Source organism: Oryzias latipes, chromosome 5 (genome assembly GCF_053564925.1).
Source record: "Oryzias latipes strain Hd-rR chromosome 5, Olatipes_Hd-rR_3.1".
In the NCBI taxonomy this organism is placed as follows: domain Eukaryota; kingdom Metazoa; phylum Chordata; class Actinopteri; order Beloniformes; family Adrianichthyidae; genus Oryzias; species Oryzias latipes.
In genome coordinates, this window is record NC_136241.1 from 32786728 (window position 1) to 32804119 (window position 17392).

At 44.3% G+C, this 17392-nt stretch overlaps 2 protein-coding genes across 8 annotated transcripts in view; both read left to right on the forward strand.

Moving 5' to 3' along the window:
• Positions 1 to 10089, forward strand: part of dlgap4b (discs, large (Drosophila) homolog-associated protein 4b) — a 151792-nt gene extending 141703 nt beyond the window's left edge. For 6 of the 7 annotated variants that reach the window (XM_020703568.3, XM_020703571.3, XM_020703570.3 and 3 more), the window contains 2 exons: positions 6451 to 6621; positions 7273 to 10089. In XM_020703568.3, coding sequence (XP_020559227.2) covers positions 6451 to 6621; positions 7273 to 7512 — 411 coding nt within the window. In that variant the 3' untranslated portion in view covers positions 7513 to 10089. Of the gene's footprint in view, positions 1 to 6450; positions 6659 to 7272 lie in introns of all 7 variants that reach the window. The other variant, XM_020703572.3, reaches the window with a different exon arrangement.
• Positions 10090 to 11922: 1833 nt separating this feature from the next.
• On the forward strand, positions 11923 to 17114 carry tgif2 (TGFB-induced factor homeobox 2). The gene is made up of 3 exons (XM_004069289.5): positions 11923 to 12268; positions 13562 to 13803; positions 14281 to 17114. Exons 1-3 carry the CDS (start codon positions 12250 to 12252, stop codon positions 15616 to 15618), a joined length of 1599 nt encoding a protein of 532 aa, XP_004069337.1. The 5' UTR covers positions 11923 to 12249; the 3' UTR covers positions 15619 to 17114.
• The last annotated feature ends 278 nt before the right edge of the window (positions 17115 to 17392 follow it).

A 17392-nucleotide genomic window follows, 5' to 3' on the forward strand; every position in this document is an offset into this window, starting at 1 on the left:
TTGGATTATGCATGCCTGAGTAATGACCATTCTTACTCCTCATCTCTCTGTTCACTGCTTGCTAATTTACATAGCAGGGGTCCCAGCAGGAGGGGGCGGGGTTGTAACACGACTCCTTCAGCAGAGCCAGGCTGAGAGAGGCTTTGACATGTAAGATGTTAGATGTTAGAATGCCAGATGTTAGAATGACCAGTTCATTTTATATCTATGAAAATATTCAGGTAGCTATGGGACATGTTCAGCTTTAGGTCTGTGAAAATTGGTGTCGATTGTTGAAACATAAGTTACCATAAAAAAATGTTTGTTTGGAGTCTAGACAGATTTAACACAGGTTTTTGGATGAAAAGGATTTTTTATAAATCATCTGTTACACTTTTAAGTCTGAAAAAAATATGGAAGGCAGCAAACACAGATCCCTACCGTTTTTAATTTTTTTGTGCTGATATTTGAAAGATAAGTTATGCAAAAAAATAGGTGTTTGCAGTTTTGCCTAAAAAGACGTTTTCGGACCTTTTTGGATGAAATGATGTCTAAAAGTTCACCTGTAACTTCAATAATTCTGAATTTTTTTAGGAAGCAGTAGCACATAAATGCCTATGAAAGTTGAATTCTTGGTGCTGATAACTTAAACAGAATTTATGCTAAAAATCTTTGTTCAGTCCAAAATTTCATTAAAAAAATCAAGTGATGAAGTTTCTCGTAGACCCTATAGTGTTACATATCAAAGCTGGAGGTTATTAAAGGCATCTAATTCTGAAATCTCAGCTTCCTGAGACAAACGGCTGATTTATAATAAATTTCTATTATTTGGGTGCACATAATCGACCACTTCCTGTTACGCAGGCACCGTCAGGTGTACACCCATGAAACTTTACATGATGAGAGAGGACCCTTCTGAGTATCTCCAGTTTTAATTTCATGCACATCGGACAAAGCAAAGAGAAAATACAGGGCAGAATGTGCCCAATGCAATAACTAGGTGGCGCTATAGAGCTCGTCCAAGATTGTCATATCCATGGGTTCAGAATAGAAGCTTCATCATATCCATTGAATTTCAGTGAGATTGGACAAGGAATGTGCACGTGAGAGCAACTTTTGTGTGCACGGCGAGACGCCCAACTTCGCCGCTCTGTCACGACCACACCCCTGCGTGGAAAGTTATGGCTTTTTATCAGAGTAAACTTCAATGGCTTTTCAACAGGTGGACATCATTTTCAGGTGTGTCGGCTCATCCTACTTGGAGCAGTGATGCTCCAAGTCAAACATGTCATTTCCTGCTGCCAGCAGGTGGCGCTACACTTGTTCCAGATTCTTCCACTGCAGATGTGTTCAAAGTCAGACTACAATCATGCATATCAACTTTGGATCAGATTGGATTTTGCATGGCTGAGTAATGGCCATTTTTCTTTTCATGGCGTGTTTTCAAAATGACCTCCAAGTTCGACGCGCCGCCACGGTCACAAACATCCGTAATACCTTTAAAGCTTCGCAATTTAACATCGGACATGTGTTTAGTTTACAAAACCAAAGTTTGGAGTCATTATTCATAAATCTCTAGGAGGAGTTCGTTCTAGAAGGAGGCCTACAAATGTCCAAAATAGAGCAAAAATGACATATTGACACCAATATAGCAGACTTCCTGTGCGACTGACAGCTTGGTCCCAAGAGACTTTTTTGTAGGTTTCCATCTGATGAACATGTCCTGAAAAAATCAAGCTTGTATGTCAAAGCATATGCGGGGGCTCGGGACAAATGTCACTGTAGGTGGCGCTGTCGAGCCGTTTTTGTGCGCCCATGCCAATCTCCTGTAAAATACGAAATTTTTCGCGACTCCTGATGTGTGTGCCAAATTTGGTGAGTTTTGGGGTATGTTAAAGGCCTCAAAAAGGCGACTCTTCCGTAGGAAGAAAAAGAATAATAATAATAACTCTTACAGATACAATAGGGTCCTTGCACTCCGTGCTCGGGCCCTAATAATAACTCTAACAGATACAATAGGGTCTTTGCACTCCGTGCTCGGGCCCTAAATACTAAAATGAACTAACAAACTGACTAAGCTATACTTGCATCCCTGCCCTTAGACCCCCATTCGCGGTAAGGAAAAACTCCCAAAAAAAACGGATTCCGGAAAAAACGAAGAAACCTCAGGGGTGCCCACATGAAGGAGGGATCCTCCCCCAGGACGGACAGGCGATTAACCAGAACTCTTAGAGAAGAATTAACTTATCTAAATCTACAACTACAAATATAAAGTCCAGCAGACGAGCTTCATCCAGCTGTGGTTGGGGGGACAGTCAAAGGCGCGAGTCGAGCCGGAGACAGGAACCACAGCCAGGTGTAGGAGCAGGAGGAGAGACGAGGTACTCGGTCAGGTACAGAGCAGAGACGAGCCAGAGACGAGCCAGAGGCAGGATCCACAGCCAGGTGTAGGAGCGGGAGCAAAGGCGAGGTAAACGGTCAGGAACTGGAGCACGGATGAGCCAACTGGAGTCTGGAAGCACTCCCACTCCCCAGGAGGGGAGAGGAAAAGAGGGACAATACATGAATCGCACTGCACCAAACAGAGGCATGGAGAACTAAATGATGAATAATGATCAAGAATGGAGAAGAGAGGAAGGGTAGAAGTAGAAGAGAAAGGAGGACAGAACCCCAGTGCACCATAGTTACCCCAGCTTCAACTTCTAGCAGCCTTTTCAACAAATAGTTACTATTAAGTTTAATTTAAACAAATTAACATTAAATTAAATAATCTCTGAATACTTACTAGTCTGACAATAAGCCTGTCCAAAGAGGAATGTTTTCAGTCTAACTATGAATGTAGAAACTGAATCGGTCGACATTAAAACGCTGACTCAGAGCAACTCGGACCAGTCACTGTTGACTGACGGCGTCTGGCGTCCATGTTGCCAAAAACTGACGATGGCTGAGTTTACTTTATTTGGGTGGAGCCAGGAGTAAACCATTTACAGTGGGTGACGTCACAATTGCTCGGTCCAGTTCTCAGATACAGTCAATGACTGCAACAGAGTACCCTGAAATAATCAAATAGTTAAACATTATAATGTATCTGTTACAGGAAATGAAATGGTATTTTTATTCAATAATGATGCATTTAATGAAATGCCTGTCTGTGTGGAGTTTGCATGTTGTCCCCGTGCATGTGTGGTCTTTCTCCGGGGACTCCGGCTTCCTCCTACCATCCAAAAACATGCTTCATAGGTTCATTGGTTAATCTAAATTGCCCCTGGGTGTGCATGTGAGTGTGCATGTGAGTGAGTGTGCCCTGCGACAGAGTGGCGACCTGTCCAGGATGCCCCCTGCCTTTGCCCACAAGGGATAGGCTCCAGCAGCCCGGTGACCCCAAAAGGGACAAAACAGATTAGGAGATGAATGAATAATTCATGTACATTTGTGTTTGCTCTAACGCTGCAGCAGTTTTTACTTAAAATGATAGAATGGGAGCCGTTTTTCACTCATTTCATGTTCTTTTATTGTATTTTAAAAGCTAATAACACTGCCGTTTCCTCAACTGCTGAGGCTGAACAAACACTGAATGTAAAGGGGAAAGTGGACCGGCCCGTGCTGTTCCATCCAACAATAACAGACTCGACCCATCCAGCGGCCTAATTTCACATCCTGGACACATCTAGGACGAAATATTTTTAGTTTAGCCCACTTTAAACTCACTTTTTTCTGTATTCACGAATTTAGATGTATTTATAAATGCATGTTCCAGATTCTGTTTATGATGTTCTCGCTTTTCGAGACATACACATATAGAAAAGCATGTCGGACACCATCACCTGGATTGTCGTAAACGGGCTCCGGCTAAAGCAGGAGGCTGAATCCGCTGGTGAAACAGCCTGAAACAGGAGATCAGACCAGCCTGCAGCAGATGATCACGTCTGACAGGGCGATGCGTGGAGGGAAAAGGTCAGCCTTTTCCACACGCACAGAAAAGCAGAAGAGTTTGACAGCGGCTCTGCTTTTCTACATCAGTGTTTTCCTACCAGTGTGCCGCGAGAGACGACCAGGTGTGCCGTGAAAATAGTCACGTGGGATTTCATTTCACTTTATTTACTTCACACTGAGTAGTTAAAAAATGAAAGATCAAAAAATCCTTTTTTTTGTGTTTATTTGATTCGTATTCAGGGGGCTGTACTGTCCTTTTGCCACAACTTTGACCAGTTGCTCTCGTTTTGGAAAACGTTTGACCCCTGAAACTGTCTCTGCCAATCATTCTTGAAAGCTTAATCATATACGCCGTCAATCTAACCCATCAGACATGGTTAATATGGTTAACTTTAGATGAACATTTTACAGAAGCGCTCCAGTACGGCTTTTCCATCGCGCTAGCAGAAACACGGCGTTGCATGATTATAAGATTTTGTAATATTCTTATTACCAAATTCATTATATCTTTTCATATTATCAACTATATTTAATACAAAAGGTTTTTTTTTCCTAAATTCTTTTCAGTAAAGTAAAGTAATTTTTTATTTATCTACAAAAAAAAACATTTGGAACTTTTACTTTGAAAATAATAACTTTATTTTGAAGATGTATTTACTTTAGGTGACCGTTCTGTGTTTTTCTTTTAAGTGCTTAAAATTCAACATTATTCTGCATATTTGAGTGAAAGTTCCATTGCCCATAGTGTATTTTTACTATACAGTACTATGTATAAAGATCGCAAATCGACGATATCTGACGTTACAAAAATTTCAGGAGCAGATCACGAACATCAGAGGATTTGGATACTCGGTACAGCTCTAGTTTTTGGTGAAGTTCCATAATATGACGTTTTTTAATACACAACCTTCATTAAAAATCTTTTTTACATTTTCAGTTGCTGCTGTGCCTTGCAAGGAAAAAGTGGACGTTGGTTCGATAAAGGTTAAGCTTCAGATAAATGTTACAGAGACTCAATTCCGCTTCGCTTCAGTGTCGGCGTGAACCTCCTGCTCTCTGGGGCGACCGTGGTGCATCGGTAGGGCAGTCGACCCATGATCGTGAGATTGCAGGTTCGATTCCCGCCTTGCACGCCCATGAGTCGATGTGACCTTGGGCAAGATGCTGAACCCCACCTTGCCTCTGGTGGGAGTAGGGATGGGTATCGTTAAGGTTTTAATTGTACTACTACTCTTATTGATACTGTTTATCGATCCGGTATTTTAACGATACTCTTATTGAAACTTTTTGAGGATGAAAAATAAACAAATAAATAACAAATTAAGAGCAGAAACTGTTTTATTTCCTCATTATGCAACAATGTTTTTTTAACAAAACATTTTACTTTATACATTTTTCCAACTTGAAAAGTAAAATACCTGAAAAAATAAGTTATTCATAGAAAAATAAACAGCAATGTTTTGACATATTGCTATCATGAGGTAAATATAAAACAAATTAAATAAATGTTTGAGGTCATAAGATCGTCCCAGAGCAAGTCTTTGCTTCAACTCCCGCGGTGAAAGCTGCGTCTGAATCTGATGCCCGTGTTTCCATCTCTATGAAGCCAAAGCCCCTCCCCCGCCTCTCTATCTGCTTTTCCCCTCTACCTGTTCACCTGTTCATATCCTCTGCAGGTGAGAGTTGTTTTTTCCCGCGCCCCTCCAGTGTGTTCTACACAGAGAGCCCAAAATGCGGTCATCATAGCAGCAGGTTGACAGGACAGTCGGGGCGCTCTAGCGCAGATTTAATTAATTTTACGTGCTGCGTACTGTCTGAACAACAGCCCCGCCCCCCCATGCACACAAATTAGCGGCTGAGTAGCTCGGTTGGTAAGGTGAGAGGCTACCATGCAGGAATCTAGGGTTCGATTCCCGGAGGAGAAGAAACAATGGTACTGGGGGCAATTACCATATCAATGGCGAGTTGTTAACATCACTCAGTGAGGGTCCTTAGGCAAGACCCCTAAACGCTACCGCCTCGCGAGCCCAGTTCAGTTGCAGCTCACCGCTCCCCCAGGGGATGGGTCAAATGCGGAGAAGAATTTCCCCATTGAGGGATAAATAAAGTATCTGAAAAAATAGCCAGACAGACCTCTCCTCTTCAGCGATAATAGCGAAATTAATATCATCGTTATTTAACGGAAATTTGACTGACTTGGTGGATTGAATATGGCAGATAATGTTTATATCTTGTGGGACACACAAAAAAATGCGACTTCTCCAGTACCATAGAGGTCAGATCTTAACGATACTGAAGTCTTAAATATTGTTGCCCCGGGGCTCGTTCAACACCGGGGCTTGGTACCCATCCCTAGGTGGTAGGTTGCCGCCAGTGTTCGGCAGCGGAGCCGCCACCAGTGTGTGAATGTGTGTGTGACTGGGTGAATGGGCCTTGTAGTTAGAAAAGCGCTATATAAGTATACGCCATTTGCTCTGGTGACACTCACACCCCTGCCGCTCCCCTCGTTTTCATCCCGTCTTCCTCTTTTGTCCTCAGAATGTGAATGCCAACCCGCGGCCCACGGCCCAAGACCTGGCTGGTTTTTGGGACATGCTGCAGCTCTCCATCGAGGACATCAGCCTCAAGTTTGATGAGCTCTACCACCTCAAGTCCAATGACTGGCATCCCGCGCCATCCGCTGCTGCCCGGTCGCCCCCCGAGCGGAAGGTACTTCCCACCCATGCAGCCCAGTGCCCTGGCTGGGGTAGGAAAGCCGCCGAAACCGGCCTCTCTCCTCCCACCACCACCACCATTTCTCCCACTCTTCTTTTACCCCTGCCCCTGCGTGGGATGCACTCTAACAGGGCCTCCCTGTCCAACGCAGAGGGGCTCGAGAGGTCCCTCTAGGCATGCATGGGGAAGTAATCCTCTCAAAGAGGGCAGCTGTGTTTGGAGGAGGAAAGCCCTGCTTTGAGCATGCATGGGTCATTTTTTGGATGGCGGTTTGTTTGCCTGTTGTAATGGAGCATGGCTGAGATGCACTGGCTCTTCGTTTTTTCTTCCAGTAGGTGTGAGAGTTGGCGTGTTTTTCCGTGACGGCGGTGGAGGCGCTGCTTCTGCTTTGTGTTGTGTTTAAATGTGTTGTCCTGTGATCCCAACGTTGTGGTTTCAGTGTCTCAGTCATCAATTCATGTTTCCATTTCACGTCTCTTTGAGTTGTCCTGGATGTTTCCTTCTTTCGTGCGTGCCGTCAGTGTTGGTCATTCGAACCTTCGAGGGGAACGTCTCGTCAGAGCAGGAAGGGAAAAACAGCTGCTTTGATTTACTAAACTCACTCTTCCGCCTGTCTTTTCTCTCTCCCCCCCTCCATCACACCAGGAGGAGAGGACGGCACTCCCGGCGTCAAAAAAGCCTGGTAAGGGACGCCCGACCCTCGGCCGCGAGAAGAGCGCGGACTCTTCGTCCACGCCTTCGTCTGCTTCGGCGGAAAAGCAGAAACAAGAAGCTCGCAAGCGCCTGCTGGCTGCCAAGAAGGCCGCCTCTTTCCGCCAGAACTCAGCCACGGAGAGCGCTGACAGCATCGAAATTTACGTCCCCGAGGCCCAGACTCGCCTTTGAGAGGAGCCCCGAAAGACAAACGGGACTTCAATGAGCTGCACGGAGTCCAACCGAGAGGGCATGACCCCCGATTCAAAGGCTGGTCCTGGTCGAAACGGAGAACCAAACATTTGTGGACTTGAGAGGCTGAAGACCTCAGCTGATGGACGTTTTCTCTTCTTACTATTCTTGATATAAAATTAAAATAAAGAGGCTGTTGGTAACTAAACAACAATAGGTCAAATATTCTATATGAAGACTGTTTTAAAAGTTCCTGTATCTTGGCTATAAGATTTATTAGGTGGTCAGAAGTAAAGCGTTAATGCTTCTGTCTCTCACTGGCTTGCTCTCTTCCCAGATCACTGGCCATCTCGTAGCTTTGCACAGCACCACCTTGTGGCCATCACACACACTGCACACAATCTACACATCGTCTTCCTTGTTTTTTTCATGTTTCATAGTATGAGATTTGTCAAAAATGCTTTTAATTCAGACTTTAATAGATCATGGTGGCATATTAAATTGAAAACTGAAGTTTAGGAATTTGCTTTTTAGACTGTTGTTGGTGCCCAAATATTTTGTGTTTTTGTCACTGCTGACAGGTGAAACCTCAGAATGAATTTGTTTAAAAGCACATCCCAATCTTAGCTATTTATTATAATAGGTTGTATGTGTTGTAACTGCTGTCCCGTTTATTCAGTAAAAATACTTATGGAACTTTGAGTTTGACACCAAAATACATTTCTGTCAGCGTGATTATTCTGGGCCACGATTAGCTTCATTTGGTTTTTAAGACTACTTTTCCCCCCTAATAGATATCAAAATGGAAAAAGGAAAAAGAGTGTATTGAAGGGGAGAGGTGCATCATTCAATTGTGGTCGCTTTTGTTTTTTTGCTGATCGCCATGGAAGCCAAAGATGAGTTCCCTGTCTCAAATTCAGGTGGTGTGTTGAGATGACAGCAGCAGCAGTTGACTGTGAACACACATGCGGTGGCGGGTGTACGACAAACTCCAGAGTGTTTATGCACACGAAGCAGGAAGCTTTCCACCAGATCTGCCACAGCAGCAGTTGCTCCAAACATCAACATCTACGGAGAAACCTGGTTTCCCATTCGTTGCATTGGCTTGAAGGGCCGTCATGTGTTTTAGAACATTTTCCCTCCTATGTGTCGTTTCCAGATGAAATGTTTTTTGCTGAAAGGTGTTTGTCTTCCAGTTGCTTCCGTTTAGTGAAGAAACTCTCGTCTCCCATGTCGACATGCTAACACAGGTGACCTCCTGTCTTTCTCTGAGTTAAAACAGGAGAGCCCGAGAAGCAGCATCCTTCTTCTAGTGAGCTTTCCTTTGTTTGTTCGTTGTGTTTGCCTGCAGGAGAGGAAAAATGCCCCAGAGGTGTCAGTGGGCAGCTGCCTGATTGTTGTCAATTGACCCCACCTCCCTTTCTGTGTCAGCGTCGTTCGCACCCAAAGGCCTTTTGTGAGCCTGATTTGATTACTAACGGCCACTAAAATACTCTGTCCTTTCAAAAAAAAATTTAATAAGAAGCTAATGTGGTTAAAATCCTTAAGAATAATTAAAATGATTTTTTTCTTCTCACCCTTGTGGACGAACCCAAAGTACATCCCAACAGAGAAAAAGCTGCCATGTGAGCCGACCACGTCCAGGTGAAAGTTGACACTTTTCCGATGTGCTGACGGCTGGATGTGTGAACTGCCCGACCCTCGTCTGCGGCTTTACCGAAAGACAAAAGAAAGCTCATCTCATGCATTGGAGCAATATCCACATGCATTTCTGAGGAAGGAGTAATCAGAGCTCCACGGTGGGGGGTGGGCCGTCCCTGCAAAGGCGCTGATTTCAGGATGATAATGCCCCCCCCCCATGCGCAGGCTTTGACGGCTCTCACCTTTTAAAGAATGCTTGAGGTGGAAACTGGTGTGCTTGAGGTTCAAAATCGTTTGTTGTGCAGCATTTTTCATTGATGTTAGAAACACGAATGTCCAAAACGGCAGTCGAAATGCTTTCAGCAAAACTATGCATCCTTTCTTTATAATTTTTTAACTTTTTTGCTGATCTAATAAACTTTATTCATGTTGACTGTTTGCTTCAAAGGAGGGGAGGCCAAAAGGTGTTAAATCATTGCTAAAAAAACATTCAAATATTTGCTTTCCAAACTGTTGACAGGGTCAAGGGGCGGAGTTTGTATCACCTGAAATATGATGTAGCAAAAGTGTTTAAAGAGATAAATGTTGTTGAAGCAAGCACACATTTAAAAGAGTAGACTATGTTTTATTAAATTACTACATCTGTCACACATAGCGTGGGGGGGGGGGGTCCTAAAGGTACAAATCAAGTTGTGTGTGTGTGTGTGTGTGTGTGTGGAGGAGATAAAGATTCCTGCTCACTGTACTTCTTCCTGTATTATTTAAAGTGGGGGGCAATGACGGAGTGAAAGGTTTCTGCAGTCCCCTTTTTTGCTTCACATCCTCTGTAAATATGAACCATATTTTACAAAGCTGTGGATCTATTTATACAACTTGAAGTTTGTTCACGTGTTCAATGCAGAAAAATGATGTTCAATAAAATGCACATGATTCTTCTCAGAACCGTTGAGGCTTTTTGGGAAGGTTTACAGACTCTTATTTTGAAATATTTTACAAATTAAAACGATTAAAATGTGTAGGACCTGGTGGAAAATAATGTAAATCATAAAAAAAAAAAAATAATAAGCATCTAAAGGTTCTTCCATTGAAGAGATAATAAATGCACCCTAAGATTAAACAAAAATGCTTCACTGTGTCTCCACAAAGGAGCTGCAGAGAAGACATTAAAAAATATAAATCCATAAAAAAAATCAAAGCAATTATCAAGGGTAATTATAATAGATAAATATAAGGGAGACAAGATTTGTTTTGCTTTTTTCAACCACAATTGATTATTTTCAGTGCTTATTTCTTCTGGATGAAGCTCGACTGCTGGACTATTTAAACATGTAGTTGTAGAGTTTGATGAGCTAAGCTTGATGAGAGTTCTGGTAGATCGCCTGTCCGTCCTGGGGGAGGATCCCTCCTTCATGTGGACACCCCTGAGGTTTCTTCTTTTTTTCTGGAATCCTTTATTTTAAGGAGTTTTAGTTTACTTTAGCCATTAACTATTGAATTCTATGATTTCATGTTCATTATACAATTACTGGTATAAACCCACTGAGACGACAATTGTTGTATTATTGGGCCATATACCGGTAAATAAAATTGAAGTGATTTAAATTTCTTGTAATTCTCTAAAACAATACAATACTGTTAGTTTACATTTAAGTTTAGTTTGAATTAAAAAAAAAAACTTTTTGAACAAATTATCACTTGTTGTTAAAATTCTGTTTATGATGTTTATTTTTAATTTGATTAGTTTTATACCTGTTTTTCACTATTGTGATTTTTAGGATAAATAAATCCAGATTACTGGGTTTACTGGTAGATGAGTGTCTTCACATGTGTCTGAGTTTAAAGTCCAGTCATCTTCTGATCCATTGTAAAATTGTTTCCAGCGGTCGTTTGATTATGATTATGCCGTTTTAAGCCAAACTCATAAAATCAGTGTCGTTTTCTAGGCCATAGTTTCTGCAGAGCGGCAGTGGTTGATTTGAAATTTACTTCTGAGTTGGAACGGAGTAAGCCTGCCCTCCTTTCCAATCATCCCTTCTTTTTTTTTTACACTCTCTCCCGCTAACTTACAGCCCCTTACAACCCCAACCTAACATTATCGGTGGAACAAAAATGGTGTTTTTGTTCCATCCAGGCATACAGTTTAGGGACAGATCGCTGTCATGGCTAAATGTTTAAGACTTAAACTTTTTTTTCAATTTCCAATATTTATGTAAGTCTCGAAACTTTCTGCCGGGACTGTACAAGCAGGCATCGGAATGGAGCTGATCAGGGAGCAAAAACGTCACAAATACACTCTTTAAGACGCTTTTTTCCCCTGTCTGCTCCTGAATTCACAATGATTTAATCAAAGAAATGCAGCTCTAAGATACATTTTCTTTATATGTGTCATCCATCATCAGAAAAATGATACAAGAACATGTTAAAACACACCAAAATGAATCCTATAAGCCAGAATTCCTGGCTGAATATTCCACAAATGTTTTGGTTTTACTCTCTCACGCGGAAATGTAAATGTTTGTTCAAAGGAATCATTTATTCTAATTATCCCGTATCCTGCAGCAGCCTTCAGGAGGATTAAACGTGGCAAACTTTCTTTTTTTTTTTTTTGTTTTAACTAAAAATAGCATTTCAGTGAGAATCTGCGCTATATTCTGAATGAAAGGGTTTCACCGTCAATCACTGTCCAACCGTTGTTTGGAGGAGCGTCGTGATTGGCTGGCCGCGACGCCGGAGGCTCCATCCTCCAATCTGATTGGCTAAAGGCAGTCCAGGGGGCGGGAGCTTTTCAGCTGCGACTGTCAAGATTGGCAAAGTGCTGGCGCTGCTGCTGCTGCTGCTGCAGGTAAAACAAACGAGCGACAGGAGGAGAAAAAAAAACAACAAAACATTCGGCTCGGCAGCGAGACCGCAGAGTTATGGAAGCGTGGGAGCCGCTTCGGGACGAACACGAGCAGGAAACGGACTCGTAAACGGGCGGAGAAGCGCAACACCTTCGACAGCGTGGAAGAAAGTGTCAACCATCGTCGCGTCCGTCCACGCTTTGTGCTGCAAACAACTTGGACAGCTGCGCGTTTTTCGAGCCATCATCAACAAAGAATGAAGGCACTGAAACGAGGTGAGCCCGCGCGGGACGCGGTTTTTTTTCCGGGATCCTGCGTCCACTCCGCGAGTTTTATTTGTATTTCTTTTTCTTTCTTTTTTTTGTGGAGGGGGGGTTTCGCGTGCTCGCTCGCTCGCTCTCGTGTCTGCTTCGGAGCTAAGCAGCTAGTTATCCGTGGAGGCAGCAGGCTGCAGGCAGGCATGGTGTCCATCTGGCGGAGCGACATGCGGGAGGCTGTGCGCTCCTGACTGTCTGTCTGCCTCCTTTGTGCGCCCCAGATGGCTCCGAACATCTGAATCATGGCTCCGTTTGGGGAACTTTAGTCGACAGTTGTGTTTGTTTTGAAAAAGGATTTAATTTTTTAAACTTCGTCTGGCTGTTATTTTTATTTTATTTTTTATTTTGTAATTTTTTTTCCCCCCTCTAACGGTCAAATTCAAACCTGAAAGCGGGCAGACCATGAATCAAGTTCCAAACTCTTCCAAAGCTCTTTTTTGTCGCTTTTTCTGGAACATTTCACGACATGTGATTTACTCACGTTTTATCCGAACTTGGAAACAAGAAGTTTGACAAACGGGGTCATTCCACAGTTACCTGATGGCAACTGCTTTGATTTTTTTATTAAAAGTAAAAATCTCAGAAAACTGAAACAAAACTAGACAAGAAGTGGTATTTTTATCATAGAAATCAGCAACAAGCTGCAGTGGTGGAGTGTAATGGCAGCCCATCTGCTAAAAAAAAACCAAGGGGAGAAAAAAAAGACTTTTCTGTTCTTTTCTTTTTTAAAAAAAATAAAGACAAGCTTTTATTTTGTAAGTTTGATCCCAACACATGCAGCTTCTCCTGCATCCCAGATTGAAGGAAGCAGCATGGGGCGAAAACAGCCCTCTCTGCATGGTCAATAGATTCCTGGGCCACTGGCCACTGTGATGTTGATATGCACACAATCTCCTTTGTGAGGACAGGCGCTGCCCCCGGGGGTCAGATTTCACCCAGCCCCAGAGAAAGACATTTACTGCAGGCTGCGGCCCACCCCTGGGATCAGGCATTCTCCATTTTTGAGGGGAGATTTCCTTCAGCCACCAACTGTGGGCTGGAAAATTTCAAGCTTTGTGTTTACACATGCTGCTTTTGTCGCTCTATGAGTTGAATTCAAACTATTTGTTGGGTTTTTAAGTGGTACAGAGTTTTTTGAATTACCTGGAATAATCTCTCTGATCACCAAAAAAAAAAAACAACAGTGAATTTTTCCTGTGCGTCAATTTTGTGCTTTTATTATGAAGTTCTGATCTTTGATGTTTCCTTCAGCTTTGGAGGAAGACTACCGCCCGGAGCAGGAGCACTCCTCCGCCGTGTCGGACAGCGATGACGGCTCCCCTCTTGACCTGTCGGGAAGAGGGCTCCTTGGGAAGCGCCGTCGTCGTGGCAACCTGCCAAAGGAGGCCGTGCAGATTCTCAGAAGTTGGCTGTACGAGCACCGCTTCAACGCCTACCCATCGGAGCAGGAGAAACTCAGCCTGTCGGGCCAGACCAGTCTGTCTGTGCTACAGGTGAGGACGGTTATTTTTACCCGCAGCTCTCGCCGTGTAGCGTGCCGCGCGCGGTATGCCTGGTCAGCTGTATTTTTTTCACATCTTCCCAGTCGTCGCCGTTTCACTTTTGTTACGTAAGCGGCAGTCGCTTCCTCTTTCCGTTCTCGCAGACGGCCCACCTGCGCTCTTCTGCGGAGCTGTGGGAGGTGGATGCAGCAGAGCTTCTTGTTATGTAGTCACTTTACTGGAATGCCTCTGTGGCTCAGCATATTTGAGCTCAGACTTTCATTACTCCCAGCTGTCTGAGTGCTCTCATCCATCTGTCTGGTGACCACTAGAGGGAGCCGTCGGACTCTCTCAGACCCAATGAACTGCTAATTGGAGCCAAATGTCTTGAATGATTTTAGATCTTAAATGTGACGCCTGAGTTGTAGGGTGGAGTTTTCTTCGACGCGTCATCTTGGTTCATGTTGGAAACTCCCCTTGTCTTCACAGATCTGTAATTGGTTCATCAACGCTCGGCGCCGCCTGCTCCCCGACCTGCTCCGCAAAGACGGCAAAGACCCGACCAAGTTCACCATTTCTCGCAAGGTCGGCAAAAGCGAGGCGTCGTCTCCCGCAGAAGGGGCCGGCTCCCTGGAGGCGGGCGCTTCGACGAGCGCCGCTCAGCAGCGCCCGTCTGTGATCCGCTCCACCCCCACGTTGGACCTCAGCCTGCTGGGAAACACGGCCACGGCCATCCTGACGGGAGCGGGCTACCCGGGGAAGGGGGGGTCTGTTCAGGCGCTCATGAAGCTGGACACTCAGAGCCTGCTGAAGGAAGCGGAGGAAAGGGGGGCGCAGTTGGCTGCAGGGGCCAGCCCCTCCGGCGGTCTTTTCAACACACCTCCCCCGACTCCCCCTGAGCTGTACCCCACCCAGGACTTCAGCGATCTGAGGCTCCTGGTGGATGCAGCTCTGCAGAGGGCGGCCGAGCAGGAGAAGCTGAAGGAGAACAAACCTCCGGAGGTCCTGAAGGCAGAACTGGTGGACACAAAGATGGCGGCTTACAGGAAGGACATGGGCCCCACTCCACCCCCAGAGGAGCAGGTCATGGACCCCTCCAGGGTGCAGAGTCTGATGGAGAGAGCTATGGCCGTTCCAGATGTCAAGTCTCCTGTAACGTCTGTACCGGCTCCAGTCTTCCTCTCAGCTTCGAGGATGTCTCCTCTTCCTCTGAATAAGGTCATATGGAGCCCCGTGGAGAGATCATCCAGCCCCGACCAGCCGCAGCTCAATCTGCCAGCCTTAGTGCCGATGTCTGCTTTAGTCCTGGAGCTGCCAGATCCCAAAAAACCGGCCTTCCCCTCAGCCCCGCCGGCCTCCTCCTCAAACGCGCCTCCCATCTCGTGTCTGGAAGGCGTATCGGAACCAGCAGCGGAGCCGGTCCTGGCATCTGGCTCCACTTCAGCGTCGGCTAAAAGTCTGGACTCGGCCCAAACTCCGGTCGTCGCCCCTCCGGCGGCCTCCGTCGCCGTCCCACTTCACCTGCCGTTCTTCCCGCCCCTCTCCATCCCGCTGACCGCCTCCTCTGCCTCCCAAGGCCCGGCGCCTGCCTCTGCAGCCCTGTCCACGTCTGCGATGACCCCCCTTCTGGGCCTCACCCCCCACCTCCCTCCTGCTCTGCAGCCCTCCTCCACAAGCAGCAGCGCTTTACAGAGGAATTTGGCCGTGGAGCCCGGCGTTTGGAGCATGGCTCACGCCAACACCCTACAGATGGTAAAGACCCCCGTCACCCCGGTGTGGGGGGGGCCCCAGCACAACCTACACAAAATGAGGGAACCTGTGAATTAGGGTCTTACCTGCATGAGCACCACAGACTTTCTTGGACTTGTGTACATAACTGCGAGAATGTATTTTCCTCCTCTTCCTCCTGACGGCTGCAGAGGGTCTTTCATCCTTTAAAACCCCGTCAGACGGCAGTTTCTGCGTCTCCACATTCCACACGGTAAACGTTTCGTAAAGAGAACAGTTTGGATTTTCCCTGGCTTGTATTGTCGTAGTCGTCAGCGCAGCAGAGTCGTTTTTTTTTTTTTTTTTTTCTGTTGACCTGCTGGACTTGATTGAATGTAGAAGAACCGTTTGTGGCATTGAATTCACCCTTTTTTGACCAGTTTTTGCCTGTTTTTTTGGTTTTATGCCCTCAGTTTTTGTTATACTTACCCCTGGATCACCACCCCCCCCTTTTTTTTATATATATTTTTTTAATATTCTTCAGTCTTTCTGAAATGTCACGACAGTTGCTCTCTTGTGCCAAATCATAACTGTATTCCCGTGTTTGCTTTTTCACATCTCAAAGCTCTGTTCAAACTCTCACAGGTAAAGTTGAGTAGAGAAGTAGTGCAGAATACGACTTTATATGTTTTGGAGGATAGAAACATTAAATTATCCACATTTTGGGGTTTCTGTGTTGCATAAAAAAAGAAAAAAACAACGCTTCAACTAAACTAATGTAGCTGTTTTTGTACAAGATCCTGGTTTTTCTTCCTTTTTTTTTTGTTCAGAGATAGTTTCTAATCATCCATAAGGCTGTAGTTTCTGTGAAACTGTTAGGGTTAACCATGAAGCTGAATGCTACCATGATAGTATCTATTGCCAGTAGCAGTGTGTGGAGTCTGTTCCTGTTGCAGAAAGTGTTAGATGAATCCTCAGTACTGTCAGGCTTAGCGGTGACGCAGAGCTTCAAGCAACCATCTCTACGGTTTTTCAGGTAGAAGCTGTTGAAGTGTGATGTGGGGTCAAGCAAAGACCGCAATGATTTATTTTTTCCTCGTTTTTTAATTATTTTTTTTCTAGCTCCGTTTCCTCATCTGTTGGCGTTCAGCTACATGTCATGTGTTTTCTGCCGCCGATGCTCCGTATGCATTTATACCTCACGTTACCGTCGCGTGCAGAGCACCGTGTTGAGTATGTCTCTAAATGTGGATCCGTCATCCGTCTGATCAAAGGTACTGGCTGGAAAATTAGGTTTTATATGGCAATTATTCCTGGTTTTAGATGCAAACTGACACAAAGCGATGTGGTGATGTAAATAGTTGATGAACTTTTGTCTTTGTGCTGGCATTAGCTCAGTTTCCTTCCCTGAAAGTTCATGTTGTGAATGACTGTTGGCGGTCCGAGCGGCTGCTGTGCCTTAAGCTTACGTCTGAGGGATCTTCCCTCTTAACTTTGTTCCTCTTTTTGTTTTTTTTATATATTATAAACTCAATAGTCTGTGCAATACACGCCTTAAACTTTAAATGTGTTTTTGTATGAACATTTCAAAGAAATAAAGTTGAATTTTTCATAAATTTGTCTCCCAATATTTTTAAAATAATCATTTATTTATTTATTTATACAAAATAGGCGAATCACTAAAATCATAAGATTTTCATATAAAATAGACCAAATAAATAAAATAAAACGGACATTAATTTAAATTTAAACTAAATTTAAATCAATTAGTGTATATTGGCTTAACTTAAAGATCTACTCTGAAAACTGTTTTGGATATTTTTAACATTTTCTTGTTGCCTTTTTCTGACGATGGCAAACATCTTTAAAGAAAATTGGGCTCAAAATTGCATTT

Coding starts and splice junctions, on each gene's coding strand:
- tgif2 (XM_004069289.5), top strand. Junction 13,804..14,280: donor CCAGTCTGTCTGTGCTACAG/GTGAGGACGGTT, acceptor TTGTCTTCACAG/ATCTGTAATTGGTTCATCAA.